This window comes from Cydia splendana, chromosome 16 (genome assembly GCF_910591565.1).
Source record: "Cydia splendana chromosome 16, ilCydSple1.2, whole genome shotgun sequence".
Classification (NCBI taxonomy): domain Eukaryota; kingdom Metazoa; phylum Arthropoda; class Insecta; order Lepidoptera; family Tortricidae; genus Cydia; species Cydia splendana.
The window spans coordinates 13,071,634-13,099,423 of record NC_085975.1 but is presented as its reverse complement, the minus strand read 5'-3'; the positions used below and the strand labels follow the sequence as shown (position 1 = coordinate 13,099,423).

The 27,790-nt window shown below is 43.4% G+C and overlaps 1 protein-coding gene and 2 non-coding genes across 3 annotated transcripts in view; 2 read left to right on the top strand and 1 right to left on the bottom strand.

The window, feature by feature from the left end:
• LOC134798055 (dynein axonemal heavy chain 10) overlaps positions 1-27,790 on the top strand; it is a 133,980-nt gene that overhangs the window by 47,138 nt on the left and 59,052 nt on the right. The window contains exons 35-50 of the mRNA XM_063770382.1: positions 680-858; positions 1,922-2,117; positions 9,084-9,181; positions 9,828-9,963; positions 10,884-10,970; positions 12,691-12,833; positions 14,245-14,423; positions 14,913-15,095; positions 16,580-16,705; positions 17,085-17,253; positions 18,141-18,225; positions 19,243-19,431; positions 19,901-20,073; positions 21,527-21,692; positions 26,063-26,221; positions 27,580-27,674. Coding sequence (XP_063626452.1) covers positions 680-858; positions 1,922-2,117; positions 9,084-9,181; positions 9,828-9,963; positions 10,884-10,970; positions 12,691-12,833; positions 14,245-14,423; positions 14,913-15,095; positions 16,580-16,705; positions 17,085-17,253; positions 18,141-18,225; positions 19,243-19,431; positions 19,901-20,073; positions 21,527-21,692; positions 26,063-26,221; positions 27,580-27,674 — 2,363 coding nt within the window. The remainder of the gene's footprint in view (positions 1-679; positions 859-1,921; positions 2,118-9,083; positions 9,182-9,827; positions 9,964-10,883; positions 10,971-12,690; positions 12,834-14,244; positions 14,424-14,912; positions 15,096-16,579; positions 16,706-17,084; positions 17,254-18,140; positions 18,226-19,242; positions 19,432-19,900; positions 20,074-21,526; positions 21,693-26,062; positions 26,222-27,579; positions 27,675-27,790) is intronic.
• Positions 4,404-4,607, bottom strand: LOC134798480 (small nucleolar RNA U3). The gene has a single exon (XR_010145196.1). It is a non-coding gene; the product is annotated as a small nucleolar RNA U3 (small nucleolar RNA).
• LOC134798490 (5S ribosomal RNA) lies at positions 19,088-19,206 on the top strand. The gene has a single exon (XR_010145206.1). It is a non-coding gene; the product is annotated as a 5S ribosomal RNA (ribosomal RNA).

Here is a 27,790-nt window from a genome sequence, read left to right as displayed (position 1 = left end):
CATGTCCCCCGAACGCTTCACCCTCGAAAACATGTTCGCTATGGAGCTGCACAAGTACCAGGACGTGGCTGAAGAGATCGTCAACCACGCCATCAAGGCAAGTATCCTCGTGTTCGTCTTAACACACAGGGCAAACATTCGACATGTCTCAAGAACATGTTCGCTATGGAACTGCACAAGTACCAGGAGGTGGCTGAAGAGATCGTCAACCACGCCATCAAGGCAAGATGCTTTAATGACAGTTTTAATTCGATTTTATATGCATGTTGTCTGTCCCGTGTCCTAATATGTCTGGCTGAGCCAATCTTGCAAAGTGGCTTACACAGTAGGTAGGCACACGAACTGAAATTGTAGCTGCTTCTCCACAAATCCACGCTTCTACAAATCTATGCTCGAAAATTAACCGAGCCTTATTCAGACTGAATTTATCATCAGAAAATCATCCGGGCATTTTTCTCAAGAAAACTTCTACCTACAGCACAGAAATGAAAGCAAACAGTGGCCATATTTTCTTAATCCTTTGAACGTCAAGCCTATCGTGTGCGGCGCGTCATCTAATCGTGAACCTTATCGCAGTGCACGAAGGGTTATATTGGTCTGAAGCCGCGCACGTCAGTTCACATCTTTGGCGGTCAGAAGCTCCAGTATATTTTATTCATATCGTGTATTTAACTTACAGGAATTGGCCATAGAGCGTGGAGTGAAGGACGTTCAAGAGACGTGGGCAAACATTCAGTTCACAGTGGCGCGTCATTGGAACCGGGGCGAGGATCGCGGTTACACGCTCAACCCTTGCGATGAAATAATTGTCAAAGTTGATGACGATTCCATGTCGCTGCAGAGCATGGCTGCGTCACAGTAAGCGCCAATTGCACTAGTTGGTTAATTTTACAACTTTTACGCAGCTCTTTTTATTGTAAATTCAATGGTCATCTATTTTTTGGTAAAATTATTATATTTTCCTAAGTCACGATGCCCTATTAAATGGACAAATTCGAATGTTATTTTGAACTATCTCTTCTTCTTAATCGCTCCCCCATTTCTGAGGATCGTGACTCCACTTGGGGGCTGTCCATAAATTACGTCATCGATTTTTGACGATTTTTGACCCCCCCCCCCCCCCTATCAATCATCCAAAAATCATGCTTCTCCTACGTCATGCTACCATCATCCGATGTCCAGACCCCTAATTTCAAATTACGTAATTTATGAATAGCCCCTTGCGCTTTATAAATTGCCTCCAACTGTTTCGGTCTGTGGCTTGATGGAGGGCGGTGGTAACAGGTAGCTCCAGCTGTTCGGAGATCTGGTCCGACCACCACTAGTTTTTCTAAATTGTTGGCCCCTCTTCGTGGGATATGGCCAAAGTAGGTAACAACACGGTGTAGACATATAGAGGACAGACGTTGGGTGTTCTCCATTCTGAGTTCTTTGAGGACCGAGGCGAGGATTTTGAACTATAATGAAATATTAAAAAAAAAAACAAATTCAACTATAAAAGTACTTGTATTAAAAATGACTGGGGCACTGAGAGGATTTCAGGCGAAGTTGGGCACTAACGGTGAAGTTAGCTTTCCCTGCGATAGAAAATAAAATAAAATTAAAAATTTTGGTATGAATTGCAACATTGATATATGAATGAATGAATGAATGAAAATCTTTATTTCAGGAAACTAATGGCCCATACATACCTAAATACCTTAAAACTAGCATACATATCATATAAAAATATTAAAACTAAACTACTATATATGTATAACGGGGTTTGACGATAACGCTCAGTAGCTCGCGCAATTATACTAAGCTTGAAACTAGATGGCGCTAGTAGTCCTTAGTTTTGAGGACTTTATGGCATGTTACATAGCAGTTACAAAGTGCGAGGAATGATAAAACTATTTATATAAGGTACATTTTTTTACAGATTCATTGGTCCGTTCCTCTCAATAGTACACACTTGGGATCGGCGGCTGTCCACCATCTCCGAGGTGATAGAGGAATGGATGGCCACGCAGCGCAAGTGGCTCTACCTGGAGGGCATCTTCGTAGGCGGGGACATCAGGCAACAACTACCGGAGGAAGCGAAGAAGTTTGACGACATTGACAAGTCGTTTAGGAAGGTAAGGAACAATGGATGACCACGCAGCGCAAGTGGCTCTACCTGGAGGGCATCTTCGTAGGCGGGGACATCAGGCAACAACTACCGGAGGAAGCGAAGAAGTTTGACGACATTGACAGGTCGTTTAGGAAGGTAAGGAAGAATGGTTGGCCACGCAGCGCAAGTGGCTCTACCTGGAGGGCATCTTCGTAGGCGGGGACATCAGGCAACAACTACCGGAGGAAGCGAAGAAGCTTGAGGACATTGACAGGTCGTTTAGGAAGGTAAGGAAGAATGGATGGCCACCCAGCGCAAGTGGCTCTACCTGGAGGGCATCTTCGTAGGCGGGGACATCAGGCAACAACTACCGGAGAAAGCGAAGAAGTTTGACGACATTGACAGGTCGTTTAGGAAGGTAAGGAAGAATGGTTGGCCACGCAGCGCAAGTGGCTCTACCTGGAGGGCATCTTCGTAGGCGGGGACATCATCAGGCAACAACTACCGGAGGAAGCGAAGAAGTTTGACGAAATTGATAAGTCGTTTAGGAAGGTAAGTAAGAATGGATGGCCACCCAGCGCAAGTGGCTCTACCTGCTACCGATCCGCCCCGGCTCCGCATGGGTTGCACAAAATCTTAAAAATAAACTTTCTTCAATAATCACTTTATTGATAGCTGAAAACCGCATGAAAATCCGTTTAGTAGTTTTTGAGTTTATCCCGAGACAGACAGACGCGGCGGGGGACTTTGTTTTACAAGTTGTAGTAATAGCACATCGTGTACCTAGTCGGTTGTCAATAAAATCATAAACAATTGTATTCTAACCTCCTAGCCATACAAGAAATAGTCCAAAATTTTACAATGAAGTTTGAAAACTTTGAGCATATAGTTGATAATTGATATAGTGTAGGAAATATAGCTGATTTGGTTTTGTTTTAAAATAAAATAAATGCAATGCAACAATTCTAATTGAACGTGATTTAAATTTCATCAAACTTAATTGACCGGAGCGTAGCGAAGGTCTACGTTTCGACTGGAGCATTTTGCTTTTGTATGTCCGGATGTTCTCCTCTACAGGTCGCAATTCTTAACCGAATCTCGTGAAATTTTGTGACTGGATTCTATGTCTAAATAAAAATTTTTTGTTCGTCCGGTTTTTTGAATTTTTTTAAAATGGCGGAGTCGTGATAGCTCGCGCCTAAACAAATAGTGGTATCGGTACCATACGAGTGTTTTCTTTTTGAGATATGTTTATAGATTAAATGGCCAAAAATTCAGAACATTTATTTCGCTGGTTTCGGAGGTATTGACATATTTAATTTTAACTAATTTTAATTTCAGAAGGAGTAGCTAAATTTCGTCAACCCATCTAAGAACTATTTGGCTCAGTTTGTAAACGTGCGATTTTTCTGTTTGCACAGAGGGTCTGGGTTCGATCCCCGGTAATTATATGCTGTGATATTATAACTTTTTGTATTTTTTTACACATAAATTTCGTATTGTTTTTTTTTAATTTACTATATTTAAAGCTCTTAGCACCATGTTATTTAAAGCTCTGCTCGCGAGGTCTACAGCTCACAGAGCCACTAAGTAATAATTAATTATGCCGCTGCGTTATTAATTAATATTATTCAAAAGGTGTTAAAAAAACCAGCCACTCAAACAGCGAGTGTAGGAAATATAGTTGATTTTGTTTTGTTTTAAATTAAAACAAATGCAATGCAAATTAGTAATTAATTATGACGCTGCGTTAATAATTAATTTAAAAGGTGTTAAAAAACCAGCCACTCAGACAGCGACGGTACCCCACGCCTCCCTCCTAAGAGGGAGGTGAACGATCATCGACGGCTAATGCAAATTAGCAATTAATTATGGCGCTGCGTTAATAATTAATTTAAAAGGTATTAAAAAACCAGCCACTCAGCCAGCGACGGTACCCCACGCCTCCCTCCTAAGAGGGAGGTGAACGATCATCGACGGCTAATGCAAATTAGCAATTAATTATGACGCTGCGTTAATAATTAATTTAAAAGGTATTAAAAAACCAGCCACTCAGACAGCGACGGTACCCCACGCCTCCCTCCTAAGAGGGAGGTGAACGATCATCGACGGCTAATGCAAATTAGCAATTAATTATGGCGCTGCGTTAATAATTAATTTAAAAGGTATTAAAAAACCAGCCACTCAGCCAGCGACGGTACCCCACGCCTCCCTCCTAAGAGGGAGGTGAACGATCATCGACGGCTAATGCAAATTAGCAATTAATTATGACGCTGCGTTAATAATTAATTTAAAAGGTATTAAAAAACCAGCCACTCAGACAGCGACGGTACCCCACGCCTCCCTCCTAAGAGGGAGGTGAACGATCATCGACGGCTAATGACCAGACAGTCATTGCCTTTCTCACGCTCAGGGCACCGCGCCACATCTCATCTTCGTGGATGGGGTCAGCTCACGTATTGTGATAGCCTGGCGAAGAGCTTACTATAGAAATGATCCTATGAAGTAAGGTCTTGACGCAATATTGCGCGCCGAGGAGGGTCATGAATCCGAGAAAAATCTTAACACCGCGAAGTAGGATTCGCCGCGGACGGAACAGCGACATCTTCCGGGAAATTGGGTAAACGCTTTATCGCGGAGCGAAGTCCCCACGTGGGTCTATATTTATCTCGCCAGTGATGTAAGCAGAATCAGATGACCTTGCCGTCGCCATAATAAGTAGACGTAGCTGATAGCGTCTGATAAACGTACAGTCAAGGTATGAAATATTGACACGGACAAAAAGCCCAATAATTTGTATACTCGACCTTAATTCCCGTACATTCAGGTAATGTCTACACTATTTTACTAGTTTTGGCATTTTGTCCGTATCGATATTTAATAACTTGACTGTACAGTACCAGGTACACGCCTATCTAAAATATTAAAAAAAGTAATAAAAGAAACTTATATTTAATGACCTACCTTTAATTTCCCTATTTTGTTACTGGGATATTTGTGACATTACCTATGAAAAGGGACCTTATTGTCAATGGCGCTTCCGTCATAATAAATGATGCTCCGATACAAATACAACACAGCGCGACCCAATGCGGCGTAAGCGCCATCGACAATGAATACCCTTTAACCTCTAGCCGCCCAGAGACCTATAAAAAGGTCTCCTGTTCCATTCTAATTTCAACTTAGTGTTGACAAAATAAAATTTCAGTTTGCTTGTCAAGGTTTTACGTATGGGCGGCTAGAGGTTAAATATAAGTATTTTTTGTACAGCACACCCGAGCCCACGAGTTAATTTTAACCACGGGGCCTATTTCTCAAACGGTATTAGACTAATAATATTTGTCCACGAACTGTCAAATCGTATGGATTACCATAGCAACACACTAATAATATGAGACTAATACCGTTCGAGAAATGGGCCCCAGCAGCCATACTCTGCGTAGTGTCAATCAATATTGAATAACTTTTATTATGGGACCAATTTGGCTATCCCATAGAAATCAGCGGCATCACATCAGCTGGAATGTATGAAACCGCCAATTTTTTTTCGCGATTTGGCATCTGTTCCATAATAAACTCGGAGTAAATATCTATGGAGCGGCCATTAACAGGCGTTCCCCTCTGCAAAAAGATCGCGGCCGCCGGTCAAGGAGGTTATATAAAACTAGTTGCCACACGTCATACGCCATTCAGCAAACGTCAGTCTAAGCGGAATGATAGGAGCCGAAAATGCCGAATTGCAGCGTTTTCTCGTGCAAAATGAGATCGGAAACGTCTAGTCTACAAAAAGAACACGTTTCTTATCATATGTAAGTACTATTACATCTAAATATTATCAAATAGTGCATTAACTTTGCAAATAACTAAAAAACATTGTCAATCTGACAGTGATACCAGTGATATGATATTAGATCTAATTTAGGGTAATTCTAAAGAAGACTTTCTAAATATTAATTAGGTACGAGTAGAATTTCTAATAGGAAATATTATGCGAAACACTGCGTAGGGGGCGCGACTACCACAATCCATCACAATCTGGGGGTCCGCCGCGGAACAAGAAAATTTAAATTTCGTTATATAACCTCTCTATCACTATTGCATATTTGAGCGATAAAGAGAAAAGAGAAAATTTACTAGCTAGCTTAGTGCTACACTCTGGCGGCAGAACATTGCAGTAATATGCCCTATTTGCGTTGCTTTTTGTTATATGTGACGTTCCATGGAAAAAGGTACCTTATGGCGGCCGGCGTTTACGTCGCATGGCGCCGCAATAATATTGGAGCGGCGTTAATAATAGCGTAAGCGCCAACCCCCATAAGGTACCTTTACCCGTGGGACGTCACATATAATTTATGTAACACATTATTTTTATATAACACCTTAGTTTCATATCAACCTAATCTATTTAATCAAATAAATAGATCTATAAGAATAAAGAAAAGGGGGACGGGGGATCAAATAGTAGTCGAAAACATCTCGCGTGATTTGTGCACAACCCCTAAATAACGTAAAACCGATACTCTTTTTTTTAAATTAATTTTTCCTTTAGTTTCTACATATAGCTGGTCAAGCAGATCTTGTCAGTAGAAAAAGGCGGCAAATTTGAAAATTGTAGGCGGGAAGGGATATCGTCCCATAGAAAATGTGAATTTCGCGCCTTTTTTACTGACAAGATTTGCTTGACCAGCTATATATTTTTATTTAACATGTCAAATATTTTATTAATTTAAGGTATTTACGGCTGTCACTTTCCATAAATAGGCACTTTTAATTTATTACTCTGGTATCACCGTACCAATATTAGTGATGGTACACCATAAAAACCAATATCGGTAAAATCGATATAAACATAATGAATAATATACAGATGGTCATGATGCCTAGCGAACACCAGCCATATCGTACAAACCTCAAGGAGTGATATTCCTAGGCAGATGATGATCTGCCTAGTGACCACCAGCCATATCGTGCTAACTTCAAGGTGTGATATTCCTAAGCAGATCATGAAACGCCGGCATGTCATGATCTGACTAGTGACCACCAGCCATACCGTTCAAACCTCAACATTTAGCCTAAGCGCGCACCACGATTTTAGTTTTTGCGACACGATTTTAGAATCGCGCTGTAATATATCGCAGAAAATTCACTGCGCGCACTGGGATGAAAAAGTCGACGATTTGTTCATTCTCAACATGGATTTCGTACCAGTCGTTTGTCATGCAACGTTGTCTTTAATATGCGATCGCTGTATGACTTTGAGTATTTATACCACAAAGGTGATCTTCTATTTCCATAATTAAATGGTCAACATCTAGCGTCTTCAGCAGTAGGTTCCGACATGTTGACGCTTGGAGAGCGAAATGCCGACTGAGGTCCGGGTGCGATTTTATTATCGCAGTGCGCGCGGGGCCATACAACTCCGTATGCTGCAATTCACTTTGCGACAATCGCGTCGCGAGCAGTCGCGGAAAAATGTGACAAATCACAATTTTAAAATCGCTGCGATTTTTTTGTCGCATATGCGCGCACTGCCATATAAACACATACGTTACATTTCTGCGACTAAATTATCGCGCGACAAAAAGTCGTGGTGCGCGCTTGGCCTTAGGCATATCGAATAAGTAGGATGTCCTAATTTTAGCAAATGATAACCATTGAAATGGCTTGACAGCCTACTTATAGTACGTGTTAGCGTATGATTTTAGTACCTACCTAGTACCTACGCATTCTGCTCCAAATGCCACATAGAATGCAGCACTAGCCGCGGCAAAAAATGCAAAAGGCAGATTATTAAATGGCGGCGTTTCATGATATGCCTAGGAATATCTCGATATGCCCGATTTTACGATCTACCGCCGATATATATACTAATTATCCCCTACTCAATATCCCTTAAATGACATCCTATGGCCGCGTTCCATCTCTGTCATCAGATCTGCATGCTCGATAGTATATTGCATTGCTTTCAGAAGTAAACCAACATGTAAAATATTAACTAATGAACTGATAATAAAAAATCATTCTATATCAGCTTGCAAGATTCACCCTAAACAAATTGACAAACTATTAGAAATAACATCTAAACAATACAAAAATTCAAAGTCAGTAAAATGCTGGTACAAAGACTTGATATTGTATTATTATTATAATTGATAAAATCAGAAATTAAAATTCATTGTCAATTTTATCGACAATATTATCGGCGCGTCCCTCGCACTATCTAGGTTTACTTAGAACTGACGTCATCTCGTTCACGGACAGGGTTGTCTGTGTTTGTTCTTGTACTTGTGTGAATATAGTTTTTGCTAGTGTTTGATAATTTTGTCGTGTGCGTGTGTAGCGACGCATGCTAAAAATGCATTAGTGTTAACATTATTTGTGTGCGTTACCTCGTCCCCCGCGCCAAAAACGACAGAATTTTTCAGATAGAAATTAGTGCGCGTCTCTACTCCATAGATATTTACTCCGAGATAATAAACGTTGTTTGGTACGTATCATACTGAACACACTGAACAACTGACACTGTATCACAGTATGACATATAAAGTGACTACGCAGAGTATGGGGTCGTCCAGAAATCATGTGATCATGTTTGGCCTATTTTTGACACCCCCCTCCCTCTTGGTGATATTTGATTTTAAACGCACCCCCCCCCCCCCTCCTGCTACAATATCACGTGATAATTATGATGCGGATACCCTTAGACGCTAAGCAATCAAGGCCATGGCCCCGATGCGAGATTTTATTATGAATGTTTTGATCTGTTACGTTTCTGACTAATATTGTGGATTTTAGCTTTCCCGCTTTGAAAAAAAATTACACGTGATATCTTCTCTGACCCCCCCTCCCCCATCGTGATCTTTCGTGATATTTTTCTTATCCCCACTTCCCCTTTAAACGATCACATGATTTCTGGACGACCCCTATCGCTGGTGATTATAATTTCACCCTGTATAAGCGTTAACTCATATTTTCCTTAATGTACCTACAGATCATGCTGGACACTGCGAAGAGGCTCAACGTCGTGGACTGCTGCTGTATCTCAGGACGTCTAGAAGAGTTCATTAATCTAGGACTAGGGCTGCAAAAGTAAGAGTCCTAAATGGATGGAAAAGTTTGTTACTTAGTAAATACTATACCCCCTTGTCAGGCGTGGCTCACTCCGCGATTTCGTCGCGTCGCTACAAGTACATGCGGCCATATGCGGCCCACACCTGTAATATGGCAATTAGCCACTTTCGGTGTTTAACGGTAACACAATGGTTTACTGTAACATAAACGTTTGATTTCTACTCCCATCACCTGCTCGAAACCATACATGACAAGTACAATCTTGTTATTTGACACCAATTTTTGTGACTGGCAAGTAGTACTTAGTTGCCGCGCACCGCTACGGAACGGACGCCTGCTCGCGCTTGCGCTTCTATCTCTCGTAATAGACGTTTTGTTAGAGAGTGAACCTTCTATAACTAGTACTATTATTTATTCTTTGACATCACTATTTTGAGGACTCACTAAATATGTTCTATTAGCAGGCGTGGCTCACTCCGCGATTTCGTCGCTTTGCAACAGGTAGCTAAAAGTACATCCGTTCCGCACCAATTTTGGTGGCTAGCCATAAGCCGCGCGTGGCGCTGTCGCCACCTAGCGGCCATATCTGTCCTGATCGTAACAGACGTGTTTTGTTAGAGAGTGAGTCTCTAAGTACTATTATTTATTCTGTGCTATTGGTCAGATGCCAGAAGTCGCTGAACGAATACCTGGACTCCAAGCGGCGGATATTCCCGAGGTTCTTCTTCATCTCCACCGACGAGCTGCTCTCGATCCTCGGCAGCAGCGAGTGCAGCTGTGTGCAGGAGCACATGATAAAGGTATTATGTTTCTAGCTTCTTCTTCTTCTCTTGTCGATGGTTTCGTATTTCATATTAAGCGGGACCAGAAGGTAGCGACGCTTAACGCCCTGTCTGTTGCGTCCCGTAGATCTTGCACGGAACATGTGTGCGGGTTCGCTGGGCAGGACAGCATGTGTATCATCGTTTGGGGAGCCGTGCCACATACGCATAGAGTATCCGAGCCATTCAGGCCGCCCCACCTTACCAAGTTCTCTTTGCTGCGGCCAACTTGGGAACGCAGTCTATTTAAGGCTTTCCAGATCGGCCATGATGGTTGTTTATGCCCAGCCGGGAGCGTTTCGGCAGGACGGACGTATTAGTCATCGGGAGATTTCTAGCTTAAAAACACCACAACTTATAACCAGCCTAACGAGATTGTGAAATCTCCGGTCACATATTAATACCTATCTTTAGTTCTATTTATAATAGTTCTTATTCTTACTACGACGAGGTTTATGTCTAAACACACAGATGTATGATGACCCAGCAAACGTCTACTTACTAATAAACTACTAGTATACGTTTAGAATAAAAGGAAGGGGCGGAATCCCTGTATAATTCTACGCTACCCATAATACAATATAATACAATTTTCGCCTAGTCAGACAGCCTCCTCTAACTGCGTTATGGATAAAGCTAACTAATATACGCAACTTCTGTGGAGTTCTAGAATGTCTTCTTCTTCTTTTCATCCTACTACGAGGGTACCCCCTAGGGGGATTCGAGCCCTATCTATACACACACAGCAGAGGTGCTGGGTGTAGATAGGGCTCGAATCATATTATCTCTTCCACTGACTCCGGTCCTATGCAGCTTGGGTAACTGCCTCTCACCCCATCCCCAATACACCCAGAATGTAGGTACCTGTTCAAAAAACTATAAGTACAATATTGTTGCAGATGTTCGACAATATAAAAGCTTTGGACTTGTACGTGGACCACGCTAATCGCCCCGTCGCTGCCAAAATGATATCTGCTGAAAATGAGGTTTTTACAATAACAATTCTTATTTACCTCGCCGGACTTGGTCTTTTTAGGGTTCCGTACCCAAAGGGTAAAACGGGACCCTATTACTAAGACTCCGCTATCTGTCCGTCCGTTCGTCCGTCCGTCTGTCACCAGGCTGTATCTCACGAACCGTGATAGCTAGACCGTTGAAATTTTCACAGATGATGTATTTCTGTTGCCGCTATAACAACAATTACTAAAAAGTACGGAACCCTCGGTGGGTGAGTCCGACTCGCACTTGTCCGGTTTTTTTATGATATACCCACCCACCCGCAACACCAGAAGGGTACAGATGTAGTGCATAATTGTTTTCCATCGTATTTTCTCGGAAACATTCGTATTTGTCAGGCTACTTCAGTCAATGTCAGTACTTTTTGTACCGAGATTGACTGAAATAGCAAGACGTGTCTTGCTAATGCGTTCGTACGTTTCCGTGAAAATACGATGGAAAATAATTATTGCACTACATCTGTACAGTCGTCGTCAAAGATATGTTTACACTTTTGCACGTTATTCCTTTGTCTTCTCTATTATGGTGAATGATCTTTCGAGCTGTCTGGTTGATGGTAAACTTCTAATATATGCTGACGACATAAAAATCGTGGTTGATATCAAAACCCCGTCAGATTGCCAATACATGCAGCGTAACCTGGATGCGATATATCGGTGGAGTGTTCAAAACCGCCTTTCTCTTAATGTGGCTAAGTGCCATGTCATGAGTTTCACTAGGGCTAAGCAAGGAATACTGTCGAACTACCTCATTGATTGCGAGTCTCTATCCCGCACCCATTCTATGAAGGACCTGGGGGTGCTCTTTGATCCAGGTCTTACTTTTCATGATATATGCGGTCTCTGGTTACGGAAGGGTTTAAGCGCTTGGGGTTTGTTACACGTATCTGCAAAGACTTTACGCATGTAGGTGTCTTTAAAGTTTTGTACTCTGCTCTGGTACGATCCAAACTGGAAGCAAGCTCGTGCGTGTGGAGTCCTTACGAGACAACCTACATGCTAATGCTGGAGAAGGTTCAGAAACGTTTTCTGCGTACTCTCTTCAGGAAACTGTACGGGTACTATCCTTTTATGTATCCGACAGCCTACCTGCAGGGCACGCTAGGATACAACGCACTAGTGACGCGCAGACTGTTCGACCAGCTGATAACCGTGCTTCGTATCCTGCGTGGTTGCCTGGACTGCCCCGAGTTAGTTGGCGAGGCGTGTCGACTATTTGTCCCGGACGAGCGTACCCGGTTTCGTGCTGACCGGCTGCGTCTCTTCGCGGTCCCGCCTGCCCGCACGGTCTCGCGGCGCAACTCGCCCGTTTGCCGAGCGCTGAACACGCTCAATAAGCTCGGTGCTGTGCAACACTCCTGCGATTTGTTTGCGGACGGCTGGACGGTTATTGAGAAAGATTGTTTGAAAATATGCGAGTTACTAACCAAATGATTTAAATGTTTAAATTCGATGTATTGTATGACATGATCTGTATGTAATCGTTTTATTTTAGTATTATTTATAATTGAACTTAGGTATAAGAAATGTAATGACTTAGGCTAGTCCTGTAAAATTGCATAATGCGTTAATAAATTGAAATTGAAATTGAAATTTGTAATAAGGCGAAAAATGTAAACATGTCTTTGACGTCGACTGTACACTAATGTGTTTCGAAAAATGTATGATTATTTTGTATTTGACGTTATAGATAATGGAGTTCCGTAACGTGGTGTACACCGAGGGCCGCGTCGAGGACTGGATGAACCTCGTCCTCTGCGAGATGAGGCGCACCAACAAGTTCATCACCAAGAAGGCCATCTTCTACTACGGGAGGAACTGGCGCGTTCCCAGGTACGTTTGGTACGACCGTATGACGTCGGTGGTAAAAAATGCAATACAACTACAGATAAATGTAAAAATCTCGGAAGATTCAGGAAAATTGTACAGGAAAATTTTAAAGGAATGATTCATTTTTCCATTTCAAATGGAAAGTTTCTATTCCAATGCGAAAATATAAGATGTTTCTGAAATTTGGCCGAGTGGAATTTTCGCAATTTTGGAAACCGCTTAACCCCGGGTTAGTGGGTTGGTGCAAGTGGCGCTTAGAAGCATAAGTTTATGTTATGATTATGAAACATTTTAAGTTACCTAGATGAATCCACCACAACTATGGTTTATATATATATGTCGGACCCTGACACCAGAAAGACGTATTGCAGCGTTATAGTTCATTATTTTAGACGCCTGTATAAAATCGATTAGCAATGTTGAGCTACGTATTATTTGGTTGTAACAAAATAAATAAAGGTGTGTAGAGAGTAACTCCGTCTATTGGCGCATTGTTGAAATAAAGTTGCGTAGAGAGTAACGCCATCTATTGGCGTGTTGTTGAACTGAGATGACAGGTAGAAGGCTTTGGAACGTCGAGAGGTTTCTCTCGAGTGAGCGTAGGCACGAGTTGGCGTTTTTGTCGGTATGTTAGTAGACTGGTCAAGCAGGTTGACCAACTTGACGTTGAGGCGGGAGCACTGGAGCAGCGAGGCTCCGCCGCTGGTGTTTCTTCTTGATCGGACCGCGCTAGAGATCGGTCGTACTCGTTAGCCAACCTCGTGCCTAACTCGCTACGTTCCTGAAGGTTTATACCTGAAGGATTATTCTGATAGCTTATAGAATCCCGCGTTCTTTAACCATTTAGCTAAGTGTTTTATTTCAAGTGTTATTTTGATTTCTTATGTTTCATTAGAAGCTTACTTTTGTGAAATAAAGAAAGGATGTGTTATGTGTTGTTTTGAAAAGATTTGTCCCTCTGAGTTTGTTGCCGGTCCCATATAGGGCTAAATCTTCTCATGTCAGATATGTAGGGTTGGAGCCGGCCTAGTTTGACTTGAATAAAGATTTAAACGGTTTCTTTTTACTTTCATATCGCTCCCTTCAGTTAAAAATAGCAATTAGTTCTTTTAAACATTTAGTACTGAAGTATAGTAGGCACTAGAATGGTTAACGAGTCCTAATGTTTATTTCATGCACTGGTAGCAATGGTAGCATACTGGTTTAGCTGTGAAGTAATACATTATCGTACTACCCCACGCGCCCACCGCCTTTGAGACCATCGGTATTCGACATATATATATATATATTATATGAACTAAGATTGAGCACATGTACGTATAACAAAGTGGCCACACGCAAAACGATACCATATACTTAAATACCCCTTCTTTAGACTGCTTTACTTTTCTACAAATTGTATTCATCTCAACAGGACGGAGTGGATTTTGGAGTACCAGGGCATGGTGTGTCTTGCAGCCAACGGCGTCTGGTGGACGGCGGAGACTGAGGAGACCTTCATCCGCATCCGCAAGGGGAACAAGAGGGCCATGAAGGAGCATCTCCAGGAACAGAACCAGCAGCTGGATGCGCTGGTTGTGAAAGTGAGACAAGGTCAGTTGTTATTGAGACCTAGACGATTTTGTGTCACATCAAGCCACCAAAATATTTTTTCTCGGCTTCAAACGCAAAATGAAAATTTATTTGTCTGTCACTTGCATATTCGAGCGATAGATAGGCAGATAACTAAATTTCGAGTTTCATTTCCCGCGGTAGGGCATCTGGTGATTAGGTACTTACACCACTAGTCCGACATTCGCGAACGCGAGTAGCATTCGAAAACTGGAGCTTTCGCGGGCATTTGCCAGATTTGGACGCACTTTTAGAATAGATAGAATATAGCATACAATCCATATGCAGACCGATTAGACTAGCAGGCCCCGGTCCAGCATAAAACAGGGTTAATATCCGAAAGTCGTTTAATGCAGTTTTACTAACTTTGACGCCGATGACAGTACCTAATGACGGAAAGCAAAAGAGACTTGTTCTAGTTTTGCTTACTTGCCTTTAATTTTTATACTAAATTGAATGTCTATTCCTCAGATTTGGTGTCAAACGACCGGTTAAAGTTCAGAACAATAGCAACAATCGACGTGCACGCTCGCGACATCATCGAGAGCTTCGTGCGCGACAACGTGACGGAAGCCGCCGAGTTCGAGTGGGAGAGCCAGCTGCGGTTCTACTGGCTGAAGAGGGACGACAATCTGTGGATCCGACAGTGCACTGGTTTGTAAATTGTTCATTCGACGGCATGGTGAAAGAAAAGAAAAAATGAATAATCTTTCCAGCAGCCGTGTGTGAACGTGAAATGAAAGGAAAATGAAACATTCACTCGAGTGAACATTCATCCGAGTGAACCGTCTGATCCCACCTTTAAGGTTCAAGATGACGCGCCGCACACGTTACGGCGCTTGAGTGTAAAGGCGTATCCAGATTAGTCATTTTTCGCCAATCTGATTCAATTGCCCGATCAAATCAGGAGGTGCGGACGCAAATACCAATTTGGCTCGCCGAATTCTACCGCCGATAATGACCGATATTACCAATAAAATGAGGTGCGGACGCAAGAATACCAATTTGTGAGGCCAGTATTTTCGTTCTGGGGCATTTCTTCAATTTAGAGAGCTCTAATATCACCATAAATCTAAAATTGGAGATTGACGCCAATTTCATTTCTGATCAAATCGACTGATTTCATCAGTCCCATCTGGATACCACTTAAGTAATGACATGCCTTTATTGAACGAGTCGGTTTCTACCTCAAGGATAATTTGAGTCTTCTTGTTCTTTGAGTTGAGGCTACTTTGAGTGTATATGTCGCAGTCGGATCGTATAATCCGCCGTATTACATTACGGCTAGCCGTTTTCAAAAACAGGGGCGTTTTGAAATGCGGCGGTTTAACGATTAGCCGGATTGAATGCGGCTGAATGAGAATCCGCCGGAATGTATTCGGCGCCATACGTTCTTCAACACGGCTAGCCGTAATGTAATACAGCGAGTCATTAGCCGCCGCTTTGACAGTTTTTAGTTCCCATTTTTAACACCCGTGGCGCTGCCTGACAAACGCTGGGGTGTCCATCAAATCTGGAGTTCGTCGGACTGTTTCTTTTAAAAAAACATTTCTTTCGCAACTTAACTAGACGGAGCCCCGCTTCGCAGGCCTCCTATTTCTGAGCGGTTTGCCCTTCGGGCATCTGAAGCTACCTAACGAACCTAACCTACCTACCTATTGATTTAGTGAGACGTCCGTGAAAACATTACACTTTGGGGAAAAAAGCGTAGGTAGGTAAGTAGGTTAGGTTCGTTAGGTAGCTTCAGATGCCCGAAGGGCAAACCGCCCAGAAATAGGAGCCCCGCTTGCGGGGCTCCGTCTATTTAAGTTGCGAAGGAAATGTTTTGGAAAATAAACACATGTAGTGCGGTGGGACCATGGTAAAAATAAATTAAATTGCAAACATTGTCAAACTCCGGTTACGTAGGCGACCGAAAGAACTGGTCACTCTACAATCTAAAATAGTAGTACGATGCGGCTAAACGTTGGCCGCCTTATTGAAGAACGTATCGCAATGACAATCCGGCTAATCGTCGAACCGCCGCATTTCAAAACGCCCCTGTTTTTGATAACGGCTAGCCGTAATGTAATACGGCGGATTATACGATCTGACTACGACATATATATGCTTCTTACTTACCTTTTTTTCTCATTCAGGAGTGTTCGAATACGGCTACGAGTATATGGGGCTGAACGGTCGGCTGGTGATCACGCCGCTCACGGACCGTATCTACCTCACCATCACACAGGCCCTCACTATGCAACTGGGCGGCGCTCCCGCAGGTACCACTTGCGAGTCCGATCCTACCAGTGTGAAAGTATCCGGATCCGATGACCCTACCTTACGAATTGGTTCCGGATTGCACACCCGGGTAGGACAGACAAGTCTCACAAAAATCTTTAGGTTATTTGACACTCTAGTGACATTGGCGCTCCAACGAGTTTTAGGCATAACAAAGGCAGGTCATATCTAGATATAGCATAAACAAATTCTCTTTGGCCAAAGTGTAAAATCAAAAATCAAGCAGCTTCTTTCGCATCACAAAGATCTATAAGTACATTACATGTTTAGATACTAATAGGAATGTATATCCCTTGAAGAAAAAAAGGGGAGCACCATATTAGATAGCACTTAGTAGTTGACAGTCGGTTTTCCTTTCAGGCCCCGCCGGCACAGGAAAGACAGAGACGACCAAGGACCTGGCCAAAGCCCTGGGGCTCCTCTGCGTGGTTACCAACTGCGGCGAGGGTATGGACTTCCGCGCCGTAGGGCAGATCCTTGCCGGGCTGTGCCAGTGCGGAGCGTGGGGATGTTTCGACGAATTTAACAGGTCATTGGATTATTCACTTCAAGACAGAGACGACCAAGGACCTCGCCAAAGCCTTTTTAGGGTTCCAAAGGGTAAAAACGGGACCCTATTACTAAGACTCCGCTCTCAGTCTGCCCGTCTGTCCGTCTGTCCGTCTGTCCGTCTGTCCGTCTGTCCGTCTGTCCGTCTGTCCGTCTGTCCGTCTGTCCGTCTGTCCGTCTGTCCGTCTGTCCGTCTGTCCGTCTGTCCGTCTGTCCGTCTGTCCGTCTGTCCGTCTGTCCGTCTGTCCGTCTGTCCGTCTGTCCGTCTGTCCGTCTGTCCGTCTGTCCGTCTGTCCGTCTGTCCGTTTGTCCGTCTGTCCGTCTGTCCGTCAGCCCGTCAGCCCGTCTGTCCGTGTGGCCGTCTGTCCGTCTATCCGTTTTTCCGTCGGTCCGTCTGTCTGTCCGTCTGTCCATCTGTCCGTCTGTCCGTCTGTCTGTCGGTCATCATGCTGTATCTCATGAACCGTGATAATCAGGCAGTTGAAATTTTCACAGATGATGTATTTCTGTTGACGCTATAACAACAAATACTAAAAACAGAATATAATAAATATTTAAGTGGAGTTTCCATACAACAAACGTGATTGTTTTGCCGTTTTTTGCGTAACAATGGTACGGAACCCTTCGTGCGCGAGACCGACTCGCACATGGCCAGTTTTTGGGGCTTCTCTGCATGGTAACTAACTGCGGCGAGAAGGTCATGGATTTCCGCGTCTGTCACCATAAGTCTAAAATTGGTGATTCAATTTTGTACTTGTGGGCGCTAGATGAGATTGACGCCAATTTAATTTCTGATCAAATTGTCAATTTGATTGTCCCGTTTGGACGCCAGCTTAAACTTAGTGCAACGATGTACTTGTACCCCAGGATCGACATCTCGGTGCTGTCCGTCATATCCACGCAGCTGCAGTGCATCAGGAGCGCCTTACTCATGAAGCTCAAACGATTTACGGTGGGTAGAGTCCACTAGACGGGGTTTAAAGCAATTATTTCATGAAACCGATGCTGCCAAAAATACGGGGGTGCGGGGGACGAGGTGAGCGAGGTCCCGTGCCGTGATTGGTCCATTCAAAGACACGGACGTCACACAAAGACACTTTCGACTCGAAAATGGAGTAAAACTACCGTATTTGTGGCAGAGCTACTATGCTCAGTCTGGAGGATGTCTTGTCTGTGGTAGAGTCTATGCGGAAAGAAGTTGTGCACAAATCACGCGAGGTGCTTTCAGCTACTTTTTGACCCCCCTCCCCCTTGGTGATATTTGGTGAGGTTTTTGGCTACCCCCCTCCTCCACATAACCTCACGTGTATTCTTTTGAATTTTTTCTATCCGACCAGTCAAGGCCACGCGCTCCAAAACTTCGTCAAAAAGACTCGCTATTTTGAAGTGCGGAGTGAAGATTTATGTTTAACGAAACCGAGAATAAGTATCTACTCATGTGGTAGATATTTTTTCTTAGTTTTGTTCACTGTAGAAAAATACACGTGAGTTCTTCGTATGCCTTCTTATGCAACGTGATCTGTCGTGATTTTTTCGTGACCCCCACCCCCGGGGTACCGAATCTCCCGTGATTTGTGCACAAGCCCAAAGAGAAGAGTTGTGAAATATATGGGGTCCAATACATTCTACGACTCTTCTCTTTCCGCACAGACTCTTTATCTACTGTGTGTTCTTGCCATGGTTGCTAAAAAGAGTCATTTGTATAAAATTCAGCGGGGTGGGGGGGGGGGGTAGTTATCTCATGATGATTGATGAGTAGTAATAAAATAAGCTGTGCGATTTGGAGTTTCATTACAAATTTCAGTTCTGTAGTTGCCAACGTCCATACCACGTTGAATACACCGGTTCTCGTCCGATCACCAAAGTTAAGCAACGTCGGGCGCGGTCAGTACTTGGATGGGTGACCGCCTGGGAACACCGCGTGTCGTTGGCTTTTTGCCTTTTTTAACATTTGTAATTCTTCTTATAGTTCGAAGGTCAAGAGATAGCGATGGACAGCAAAGTGGGCATCTTCATCACCATGAACCCAGGGTACGCGGGGCGCACCGAGCTGCCGGAGTCAGTGAAGGCGCTGTTCAGGCCCGTGGTCTGCATCCTGCCCGACTTGGAGATGATCTGCATGATCTCGCTCTTCTCTGACGGGTTCCTGACTGCTAAGGTATCGTCACCATGAACCCAGGGTACGCGAGGCGTACGGAGCTGCCGGAGTCGGTGAATTAGCTGTTCAGGCCCGTGGTCTGCATCCTGCCCGACTTGGAGATGATCTGCATGATCTCGCTGTTCTCTGACGGGTTCCTGACTGCTAAGGTACGTGTAAAATTACTTCCAGGGTCAGACTGATGGGTAACTTGTAATTGATTAAAAGTTATCATTTAAAAATGATGACAAATTATAAATGAACTGGGTAACTATACCTCCTGCTGAGCTGAGTAATACGTTAATAACTCGTTAAAAAAGAGCGTCTCTAGGTTTGTCCAGATTTTTTAGTAAAAGTAGTTGAGTTTTAGGTCTAAAATTAGTTCATGTATTACATTTTGACTAATTTAACATAGTATGTACAAATCAGTAAGGAGCCAAGCATTCAACCAGTCCGTAGTTTACTTACATTACTTATTACTTCCCTCCAGGTCCTAGCGAAGAAGATGACAGTGCTGTACAAAGTAGCGCGGGAGCAGCTATCGAAGCAGTCTCACTACGACTGGGGGCTCCGCGCCTTGACCGCGGTGCTACGGATGGCGGGCAAGATGCGGCGCGAGGGCGCCGGGCTGCAGGAGATCGTAGTGCTGATGCGCGCTCTAAGGTACTCCATCGTATAAGGGTCGTTAGCACCATACAAAGTAGCGCGGGAGCAGCTATCGAAGCAGTCTCACTACGACTGGGGGCTCTGCGCCTTGACCGCGGTGCTACGGATGGCGGGCAAGATGCGGCGCGAGGGCGCCGGGCTGCAGGAGATCGTAGTGCTGATGCGCGCTCTAAGGTACTCCATCGTATAAGGGTCGTTAGCACCATACAAAGTAGCGCGGGAGCAGCTATCGAAGCAGTCTCACTACGACTGGGGGCTCTGCGCCTTGACCGCGGTGCTACGGATGGCGGGCAAGATGCGGCGCGAGGGCGCCGGGCTGCAGGAGATCGTAGTGCTGATGCGCGCTCTAAGGTACTCCATCGTATAAGGGTCGTTAGCACCATACAAAGTAGCGCGGGAGCAGCTATCGAAGCAGTCTCACTACGACTGGGGGCTCTGCGCCTTGACCGCGGTGCTACGGATGGCGGGCAAGATGCGGCGCGAGGGCGCCGGGCTCCAGGAGATCGTGGTGCTGATGCGCGCTCTAAGGTACTCCATCGTATAAGAGTCGTTAGCACCATACAAAGTACGCGGGAGCAGCTATCGAAGCAGTCTCACTACGACTGGGGGCTCTGCGCCTTGACCGCGGTGCTACGGATGGCGGGCAAGATGCGGCGCGAGGGCGCCGGGCTCCAGGAGATCGTGGTGCTGATGCGCGCTCTAAGGTACTCCATCGTATAAGAGTCGTTAGCACCATACAAAGTACGCGGGAGCAGCTATCGAAGCAGTCTCACTACGACTGGGGGCTCTGCGCCTTGACCGCGGTGCTACGGATGGCGGGCAAGATGCGGCGCGAGGGCGCCGGGCTCCAGGAGATCGTGGTGCTGATGCGCGCTCTAAGGTACTCCATCGTATAAGAGTCGTTAGCACCATACAAAGTACGCGGGAGCAGCTATCGAAGCAGTCTCACTACGACTGGGGGCTCTGCGCCTTGACCGCGGTGCTACGGATGGCGGGCAAGATGCGGCGCGAGGGCGCCGAGCTCCAGGAGATCGTGGTGCTGATGCGCGCTCTAAGGTACTCCATCGTATAAGGGTCGTTAGCACCATACAAAGTAGCGCGGGAGCAGATTTTGCGATTTTGGGGTTAGTCCCATAGTAAAAGTTGCTCAGTATAATCGCAAAACCTCTCTGGCAACGGGAATGCAGTAATTTTTAGCCACCCTGTATAAAGTTATGTAATTTATTATTTAAGTGCAAAGAAAAAGTCCTGAAGGACTACTGTAACTTCCAAATAGAGAATATAATCTCTTTAAGGGGCCCAATGATTAACAGCCCGCCGGACGGTATCGGCCTGTCAGTTAGAACAAAATTTTGACAGATCCGAACAACTGACAGGCCGATACCGTCCGGCGGACTGTTAATCAGCGGGCCCCTTTACGGAGAGTAACTTCATTTGAACTTCACTACAGGGATATGAACTACCCCAAGTTCGTATTCGAAGACGTGCCCCTGTTCCTGGGCCTCATCAAGGACCTGTTCCCGGGCGTGGACTGCCCGCGAGTCGGCTATCCGGACTTCAATGCCATGGTCATTGAAGTATTAGAAAAGGATGGATACGTTATCATGCCTGTGCAGGTGAGTGAGACATGTTGATATGATACTTACCTTCTACTTGGTGCCTGTGACGCCGAATGTGACTGTGAGGTTACAGGTGTCAAATACGTCTTAGTATGAAGATTTCATCCCACGAAAGTTTTGCATTTTCTCTCAGTCAAGATCTCAACCCATGGCTTGCTGTCGTTTGTGCTTGTCGTTCGTGCTTGGTGGGGGAAATAGGTACATTTCCCCCACCAAGCACTATGTTCATACCCAATTTATGAATGTGTCGTGGCCAGTTTATAAAATTATATCACAATTTTAGAATTTATCACTTCATGATTCATGATATAGTTAGGTTTGACTTTTTACAAGCTTTAATAGTTTCACCTGTCCCGTTGTCTGTCTGTGTGTCTGTAATCAAATCTTGCAAGTTGAATTTGACCCACTTCCCGGTTTCAGATCAAGCTAAAAATTTGCATACATAATTACGAAGGTCGGGTGACAATGCAATATTATGGTACCATCGAGCTGATCTGATGATGGAGACAGGAGGTGGACATAGAAATTAAGAGCGCTATTAAGTACATTCCGGCGTTGAGCGAGTTTAGGTATTTTACGCGCTGCGGCAGGCCGTGCGAGCTCAGTATGCCGATCCCTTCTACCACACTCGCACTACAATGATGGATTAAACATTCTTGATCCTTCGCGAAGCATATTGAAATCAACCATAACAACACTAACTGTGCTTAACTTTTAAAGTCCTAAAACTGTTATTTGGTAAGTACGAAAATACTAAATGCAGTGCAAATGTAAGTGTGTGCAGTGTTCATAAATTAATTTTTCATCTATTTTTGACGATTTTTGACCCCCCCACCCCTCAAATCATCCAAAAATCATGCTTCGGATGACTCTGTTTCCTCCTACGTCATACTACCATCATCCGATGTCCAGACCCCCCCCCCCCCTCCCTCCATTTGAAACGACGTAATTTATGAATACTCGCCCCATACTCGTACTTATGAAGGTATAAGTATTACTCGAAATAAATTATAGGTACTCGCTTATTTACATGTTTCGTCATAGCATTTGGTACCTATAGGTTGTAAAGTTTGTATCAACGAGGGTTTAAAAACGAACTAGTATTGAGGATCTGATGATAATGATGATGATTAAGGTGGTCACGGATACCAATCAACCATGTAGTAACATGATTAGGCTCGTTTGATTCGTCTCAACAAGATCTTTGACACTGAAGATACACAGGGTCTGATGATGGAGCTGGAAGGTGGCCACGGGTACCAGTCTATCATGTAACTAAACCACTTCGTGTTTGGGCTCGTTTGATTCGTCTCAACAAGATCTTTGACACTGAAGATACACAGGGTCTGATGATGGAGCTGGAAGGTGGCCACGGGTACCAGTCTATCGTGTAACTAAACAACTTCGTGTTTGGGCTCGTTTGATTCGTCTCAACAAGATCTTTGACACTGAAGATACACAGGGTCTGATGATGGAGCTGGAAGGTGGCCACGGGTACCAGTCTATCGTGTAACTAAACAACTTCGTGTTTGGGCTCGTTTGATTCGTCTCAACAAGATCTTTGACACAAGACAGTACTCAGGGTCTGATGATGGAGCTGGAAGGTGGTCACCATTACCAATCAACCATGCAACTAAACCACATCGTGTTTAGGCTCGTTTGATTCGTCTCAACAAGATCTTTGACACTAGGTGATACACCAAACACGAAGCCCAAACACGATGCCCAAACACGAAGCCCAAACACGTAGCCCAAACACGAAGTGGTTCAGTTACGTGATAGACTGGTACCCGTCGCCACCTTCGAGCTCCATCATCAGACCCTGAGTAGTATCTTGTGTCAAAGATCTTGTTGCGACGAATCAAACGAGCCCAAACACGAAGTGGTTCAGTTACATGGTAGACTGGTACCCGTGGCCACAGTCCAGCTCCATCATCAGACTCTGAGTACTAACTTTTGTCAAAGATCTTGTTGCGACGAATCGAACGAGCCCAAGCACGAAGTGGTTTAGTTGCATGGTTGATTGGTACCGATGACCACTTTCCGGCTTCATCATCAGACCCTGAGTACTATCTTGTGTCAAAGATCTTGTTGAGACGAATCAAACGAGCCCAAACACGAAGTGGTTTAGTTGCATGGTTGATTGGTACCGGTGACCACATTCCGGCTCCATCATTAGACCTTGAGTACTATCTTGTGTCAAAGATCTTGTTGAGACGAATCAAACGAGCCCAAACACGAAGTGGTTTAGTTGCATGGTTGATTGGTACCGGTGACCACCTTCCGGCTCCATCATCAGACCCTGAGTACTATCTTGTGTCAAAGATCTTGTTGAGATGAATAAACGAGCCTAAACACGAAGTAGTTTAGTTGCATGGTTGATTGGTACCGGTGACCACCTTCCGGCTCCATCATCAGACCCTGAGTACTATCTTGTGTCAAAGATCTTATTGAGACGAATCAAACGAGCCCAAACACGAAGTGGTTTAGTTGCATGGTTGATTGGTACCGGTGACCACCTTCCGGCTCCATCATCAGACCACGAGTACTATCTTGTGTCAAAGATCTTGTTGAGATGAATAAAACGAGCCTAAACACGAAGTGGTTTAGTTGCATGGTTGATTGGTACCGGTGACCACCTTCCGGCTCCATCATCAGACCCTGATGAGTACTATCTTGAGTCAAAATTAATACATATAGAATGTCAGGTCGTTTCAAATATTTTTAATCCTGTCCGGTAGTTTATTAAACTGTACCATTATAAATTATAATACTATAAAAACAGTGCTAGGATCAAAGTCTCTCGTTGCGGTTTACACGCACACAGTATAGCGTTTTACACGGCGCCCGCCGCACACAATGATAAAAAATCTCATTGTCGCCGTTGAAAATGTGCGGAGCCGACCGACACACGTCCTGCCTCTACAAGCTCTGCCGCGGCACTGAGCTGGCGCAGCGCACGTCATCGGTAATATAGAGTAGTTTTCAAAAAATTGCCAAAAAATTATAGTAGAATTTCATAAACACTAATGTATACCAACAGTATAAGCAAACGTTGCAGATTGCTTGAGTATGAAAATGACTTCGATATTAAGTAGATTTTCGTAGGAATTGACACTTGTTTCGGAGAGAAAATTGAGTTCGTTTTACTTTGATTTTCTCTTTCTCAAAGGTGTGTAGGAAAAATATCGTTTGATATGCCTAAAGTACAGGGTATTAGTAATACAAAATAGCCAGGTTTAGCAGAGTAAACTTCTCAACATTTCCAAATAAGAGCTTGCCATTCAGTGCTTCACGGGGTTTTTCGGAAACGACCATCAGAAAAAAAATCATTACTAATTTAATAAGTCCTTTTTCTAATATTTACAACGATATTTAAAAAGATAAGAAGACGCTTTTACTGGAACAAGTACTCATTGTTTCTAATAATGAGCACAAAGTCCTGAATTTCGTCGACTAGTATCATCAATTTTGCGTTATTTCGACTTTTCTTGTAAGAGCGCTCTTAATAACTCTGTGTTAAAACAACGCATCCTAATTGTGTTTGGGGTTTATATAATTGTCTCGATGAAGTATTTGTTGCCTGTGGAAAGAAAAGTACAGTCAGTGATAAAAGCTTGTACCTACATAACTTACATTACTTACCAAAAATGAATTTTTTGCCTAAATGTGGCCTGATGTGGCCAACCAATGATTTCATGAAATGATTGCCACATCATAAAATGATCATTTCGAAGATATGGCCACAAAAGATGCACAACCTACTTCACGTTATTGATTCTGTATGAAATCTCGCGACCGCTCTGTCAAGAGCGATACGACAGAGAAGAAGATGAAACCTCGCTTCAAATTAGTATGGAATGATAAGAAGTATGTGTTGTGAAGTTGTGACCTCGGCTATTACTGATAATTATGACATTAATTGTGAACTGGTTTAGAAATACTTGCTTACCATAAGTTGCATGCTGACCAAGTAGCAATTTCGGCTGACCAAATATTTATTTTTGTTCATCAAAACAGGAATATTCTGCAGATCGATTCAATGACACCCCTATTTATTTCCTTTATTTAACTTGGGTCTTAGGTTAGGGCTTTACAATGTGAGTATAAAAGTACAATATAAAAACACTTTCAAAACATTACAAAAAATATATAGGTACACACATTACAAAAACCTAACCTAGGGTGCCGCCGGCAGCCCAAGCTGCCGGTGGTCATGGCCGCAGAGTTGGGAACTGACGTACTATATATACGCGCCGTGTCCAAAATTACCGCCTTCTGCATCTGACCCTTGATACGACCACCCAGCGAGAGTCTCTCTAGGTAGACTAGAACTCAATGTTAATAATGTAATAATTTGTGGGCAGGTGGACAAGGTAATCCAGCTGTATGAGACCATGATGACACGTCACTCCACCATGGTAGTAGGCCCCACGGGCGGGGGCAAGACCGTGGTGCTACAGTCGCTGGTCAAAGCTCAGACCAACATGGGTCTGTCCACCAAGTTGCAAGTTCTCAATCCTAAGGTAATTTATTAGAGCTCCGTACTAGGGTGGTTCAAAAAACATTTTTTTTATTTTCTTACGGGGCACCCCCTTATTTTGTAACACTTATTATGCTGATAAAATACACCAAGTTTCGTAATTTGATATCAAACTACAAGGGGGTGCTCAACCACTTTGAAAATTTTGTATGTTGTATTGAAACCAAAAAAACAAGTATTTATTATTCGGAAATTTATTTAAGTATCTGTTTTCACATTATTTGCACATGTGATTTATAAGTTTTTAAGTAGAAAAACATTTTTATTTCTATTTTTTATAATTTTTCAAAAGTAAGATTTTTAGAAATTCACCTAAAAAATCATAACAAATAGAAATAAAAATGTTTTTTCACGAAATAATTTTTAAATCACACTTTCACATAATGTGAAAACTACTACTTACTTAAAACCCAAAAAAATAATAACTTGATTTTTTTGGACTTCATACAACTTTGAAAAATTTCAAAGTGTTTGAGCACCCCCTTGTAGTTGAGATAAGATTACAAATCTTGGCATGTTTAGTCAACATAACAAGTTTAACAAAATGAGAGGGTGCCGCTTCTTCCAGCTAGAGTTTGAATTTTTCCCATACAAACGTGAACCACCCTACTCCGTACCCAAAGGGTGTAAACGGGACCCTATTACTAAGACTCCACTGTCCGTCTGTCCGTCTTACTGTCACCAGGCTGTATCTCATGAATCGTGATAGCTGGATAGAGTTGAAATTTTCACACATGATTTATTTCTGTTAGCGCTATAACAATAAATACCTACTAAAAAGTACGGAACCCTCGGTGGGCGAGTCCGACTCGCATTTGTCCGGTTTTCTATATAAAACGATGTTAAGTGACGACGACAGATGATGGTTGCGCTTTTAATGTCTATCGTGTCATGTGTCACTCTCGCACTTACATACTTGTGAGAACGTGACACTCGTGACAGGGTGACAGGAGACAAAAAGGCGACCATCTTAACCCTTTTCCAGGCCGAACCAATACACATAACACGGTTTTCCCAAAAAATCCAAATATATTCCAATTAAATCAGCTTCGAAGATTCATTTGAAGACGAGTCACATTTCTTAAAAGTCGTAAGTTAATTTGTACCTTAAATTGGATTATTGTGGTTGAATTTCTAGTGGCGCGTAGGTACCTATGTGGTCGATAAATCGTAGGTACTATGCATGGAAAATGATTATAGGTACGAGAACTGTAGGGGGCACCACCTTCTTATTGGCCTGCAGTGTCAATGCCAAGTTTTCGATTTAAGACACGAGACGTCTGAAATCACAGATTATTTCCTTGGTATTTATAATTTTATTACATAAGTGCTTTTTTACAGGCTTGTTCCGTTATAGAACTTTACGGAATCTTGGACCCTGTGACCAGAGATTGGACGGATGGACTGTATTCTAAGATTTTCCGAGAGATGAACAGGTTTGCTTTTAACTTTATTTAACTTTAACCCTTTATCAGGCTAAGGGATATACTCGTATATATTTCCCACATACGGTATTTCAAACATGTGTTCTATTTTCGATGAGTAAGACTGA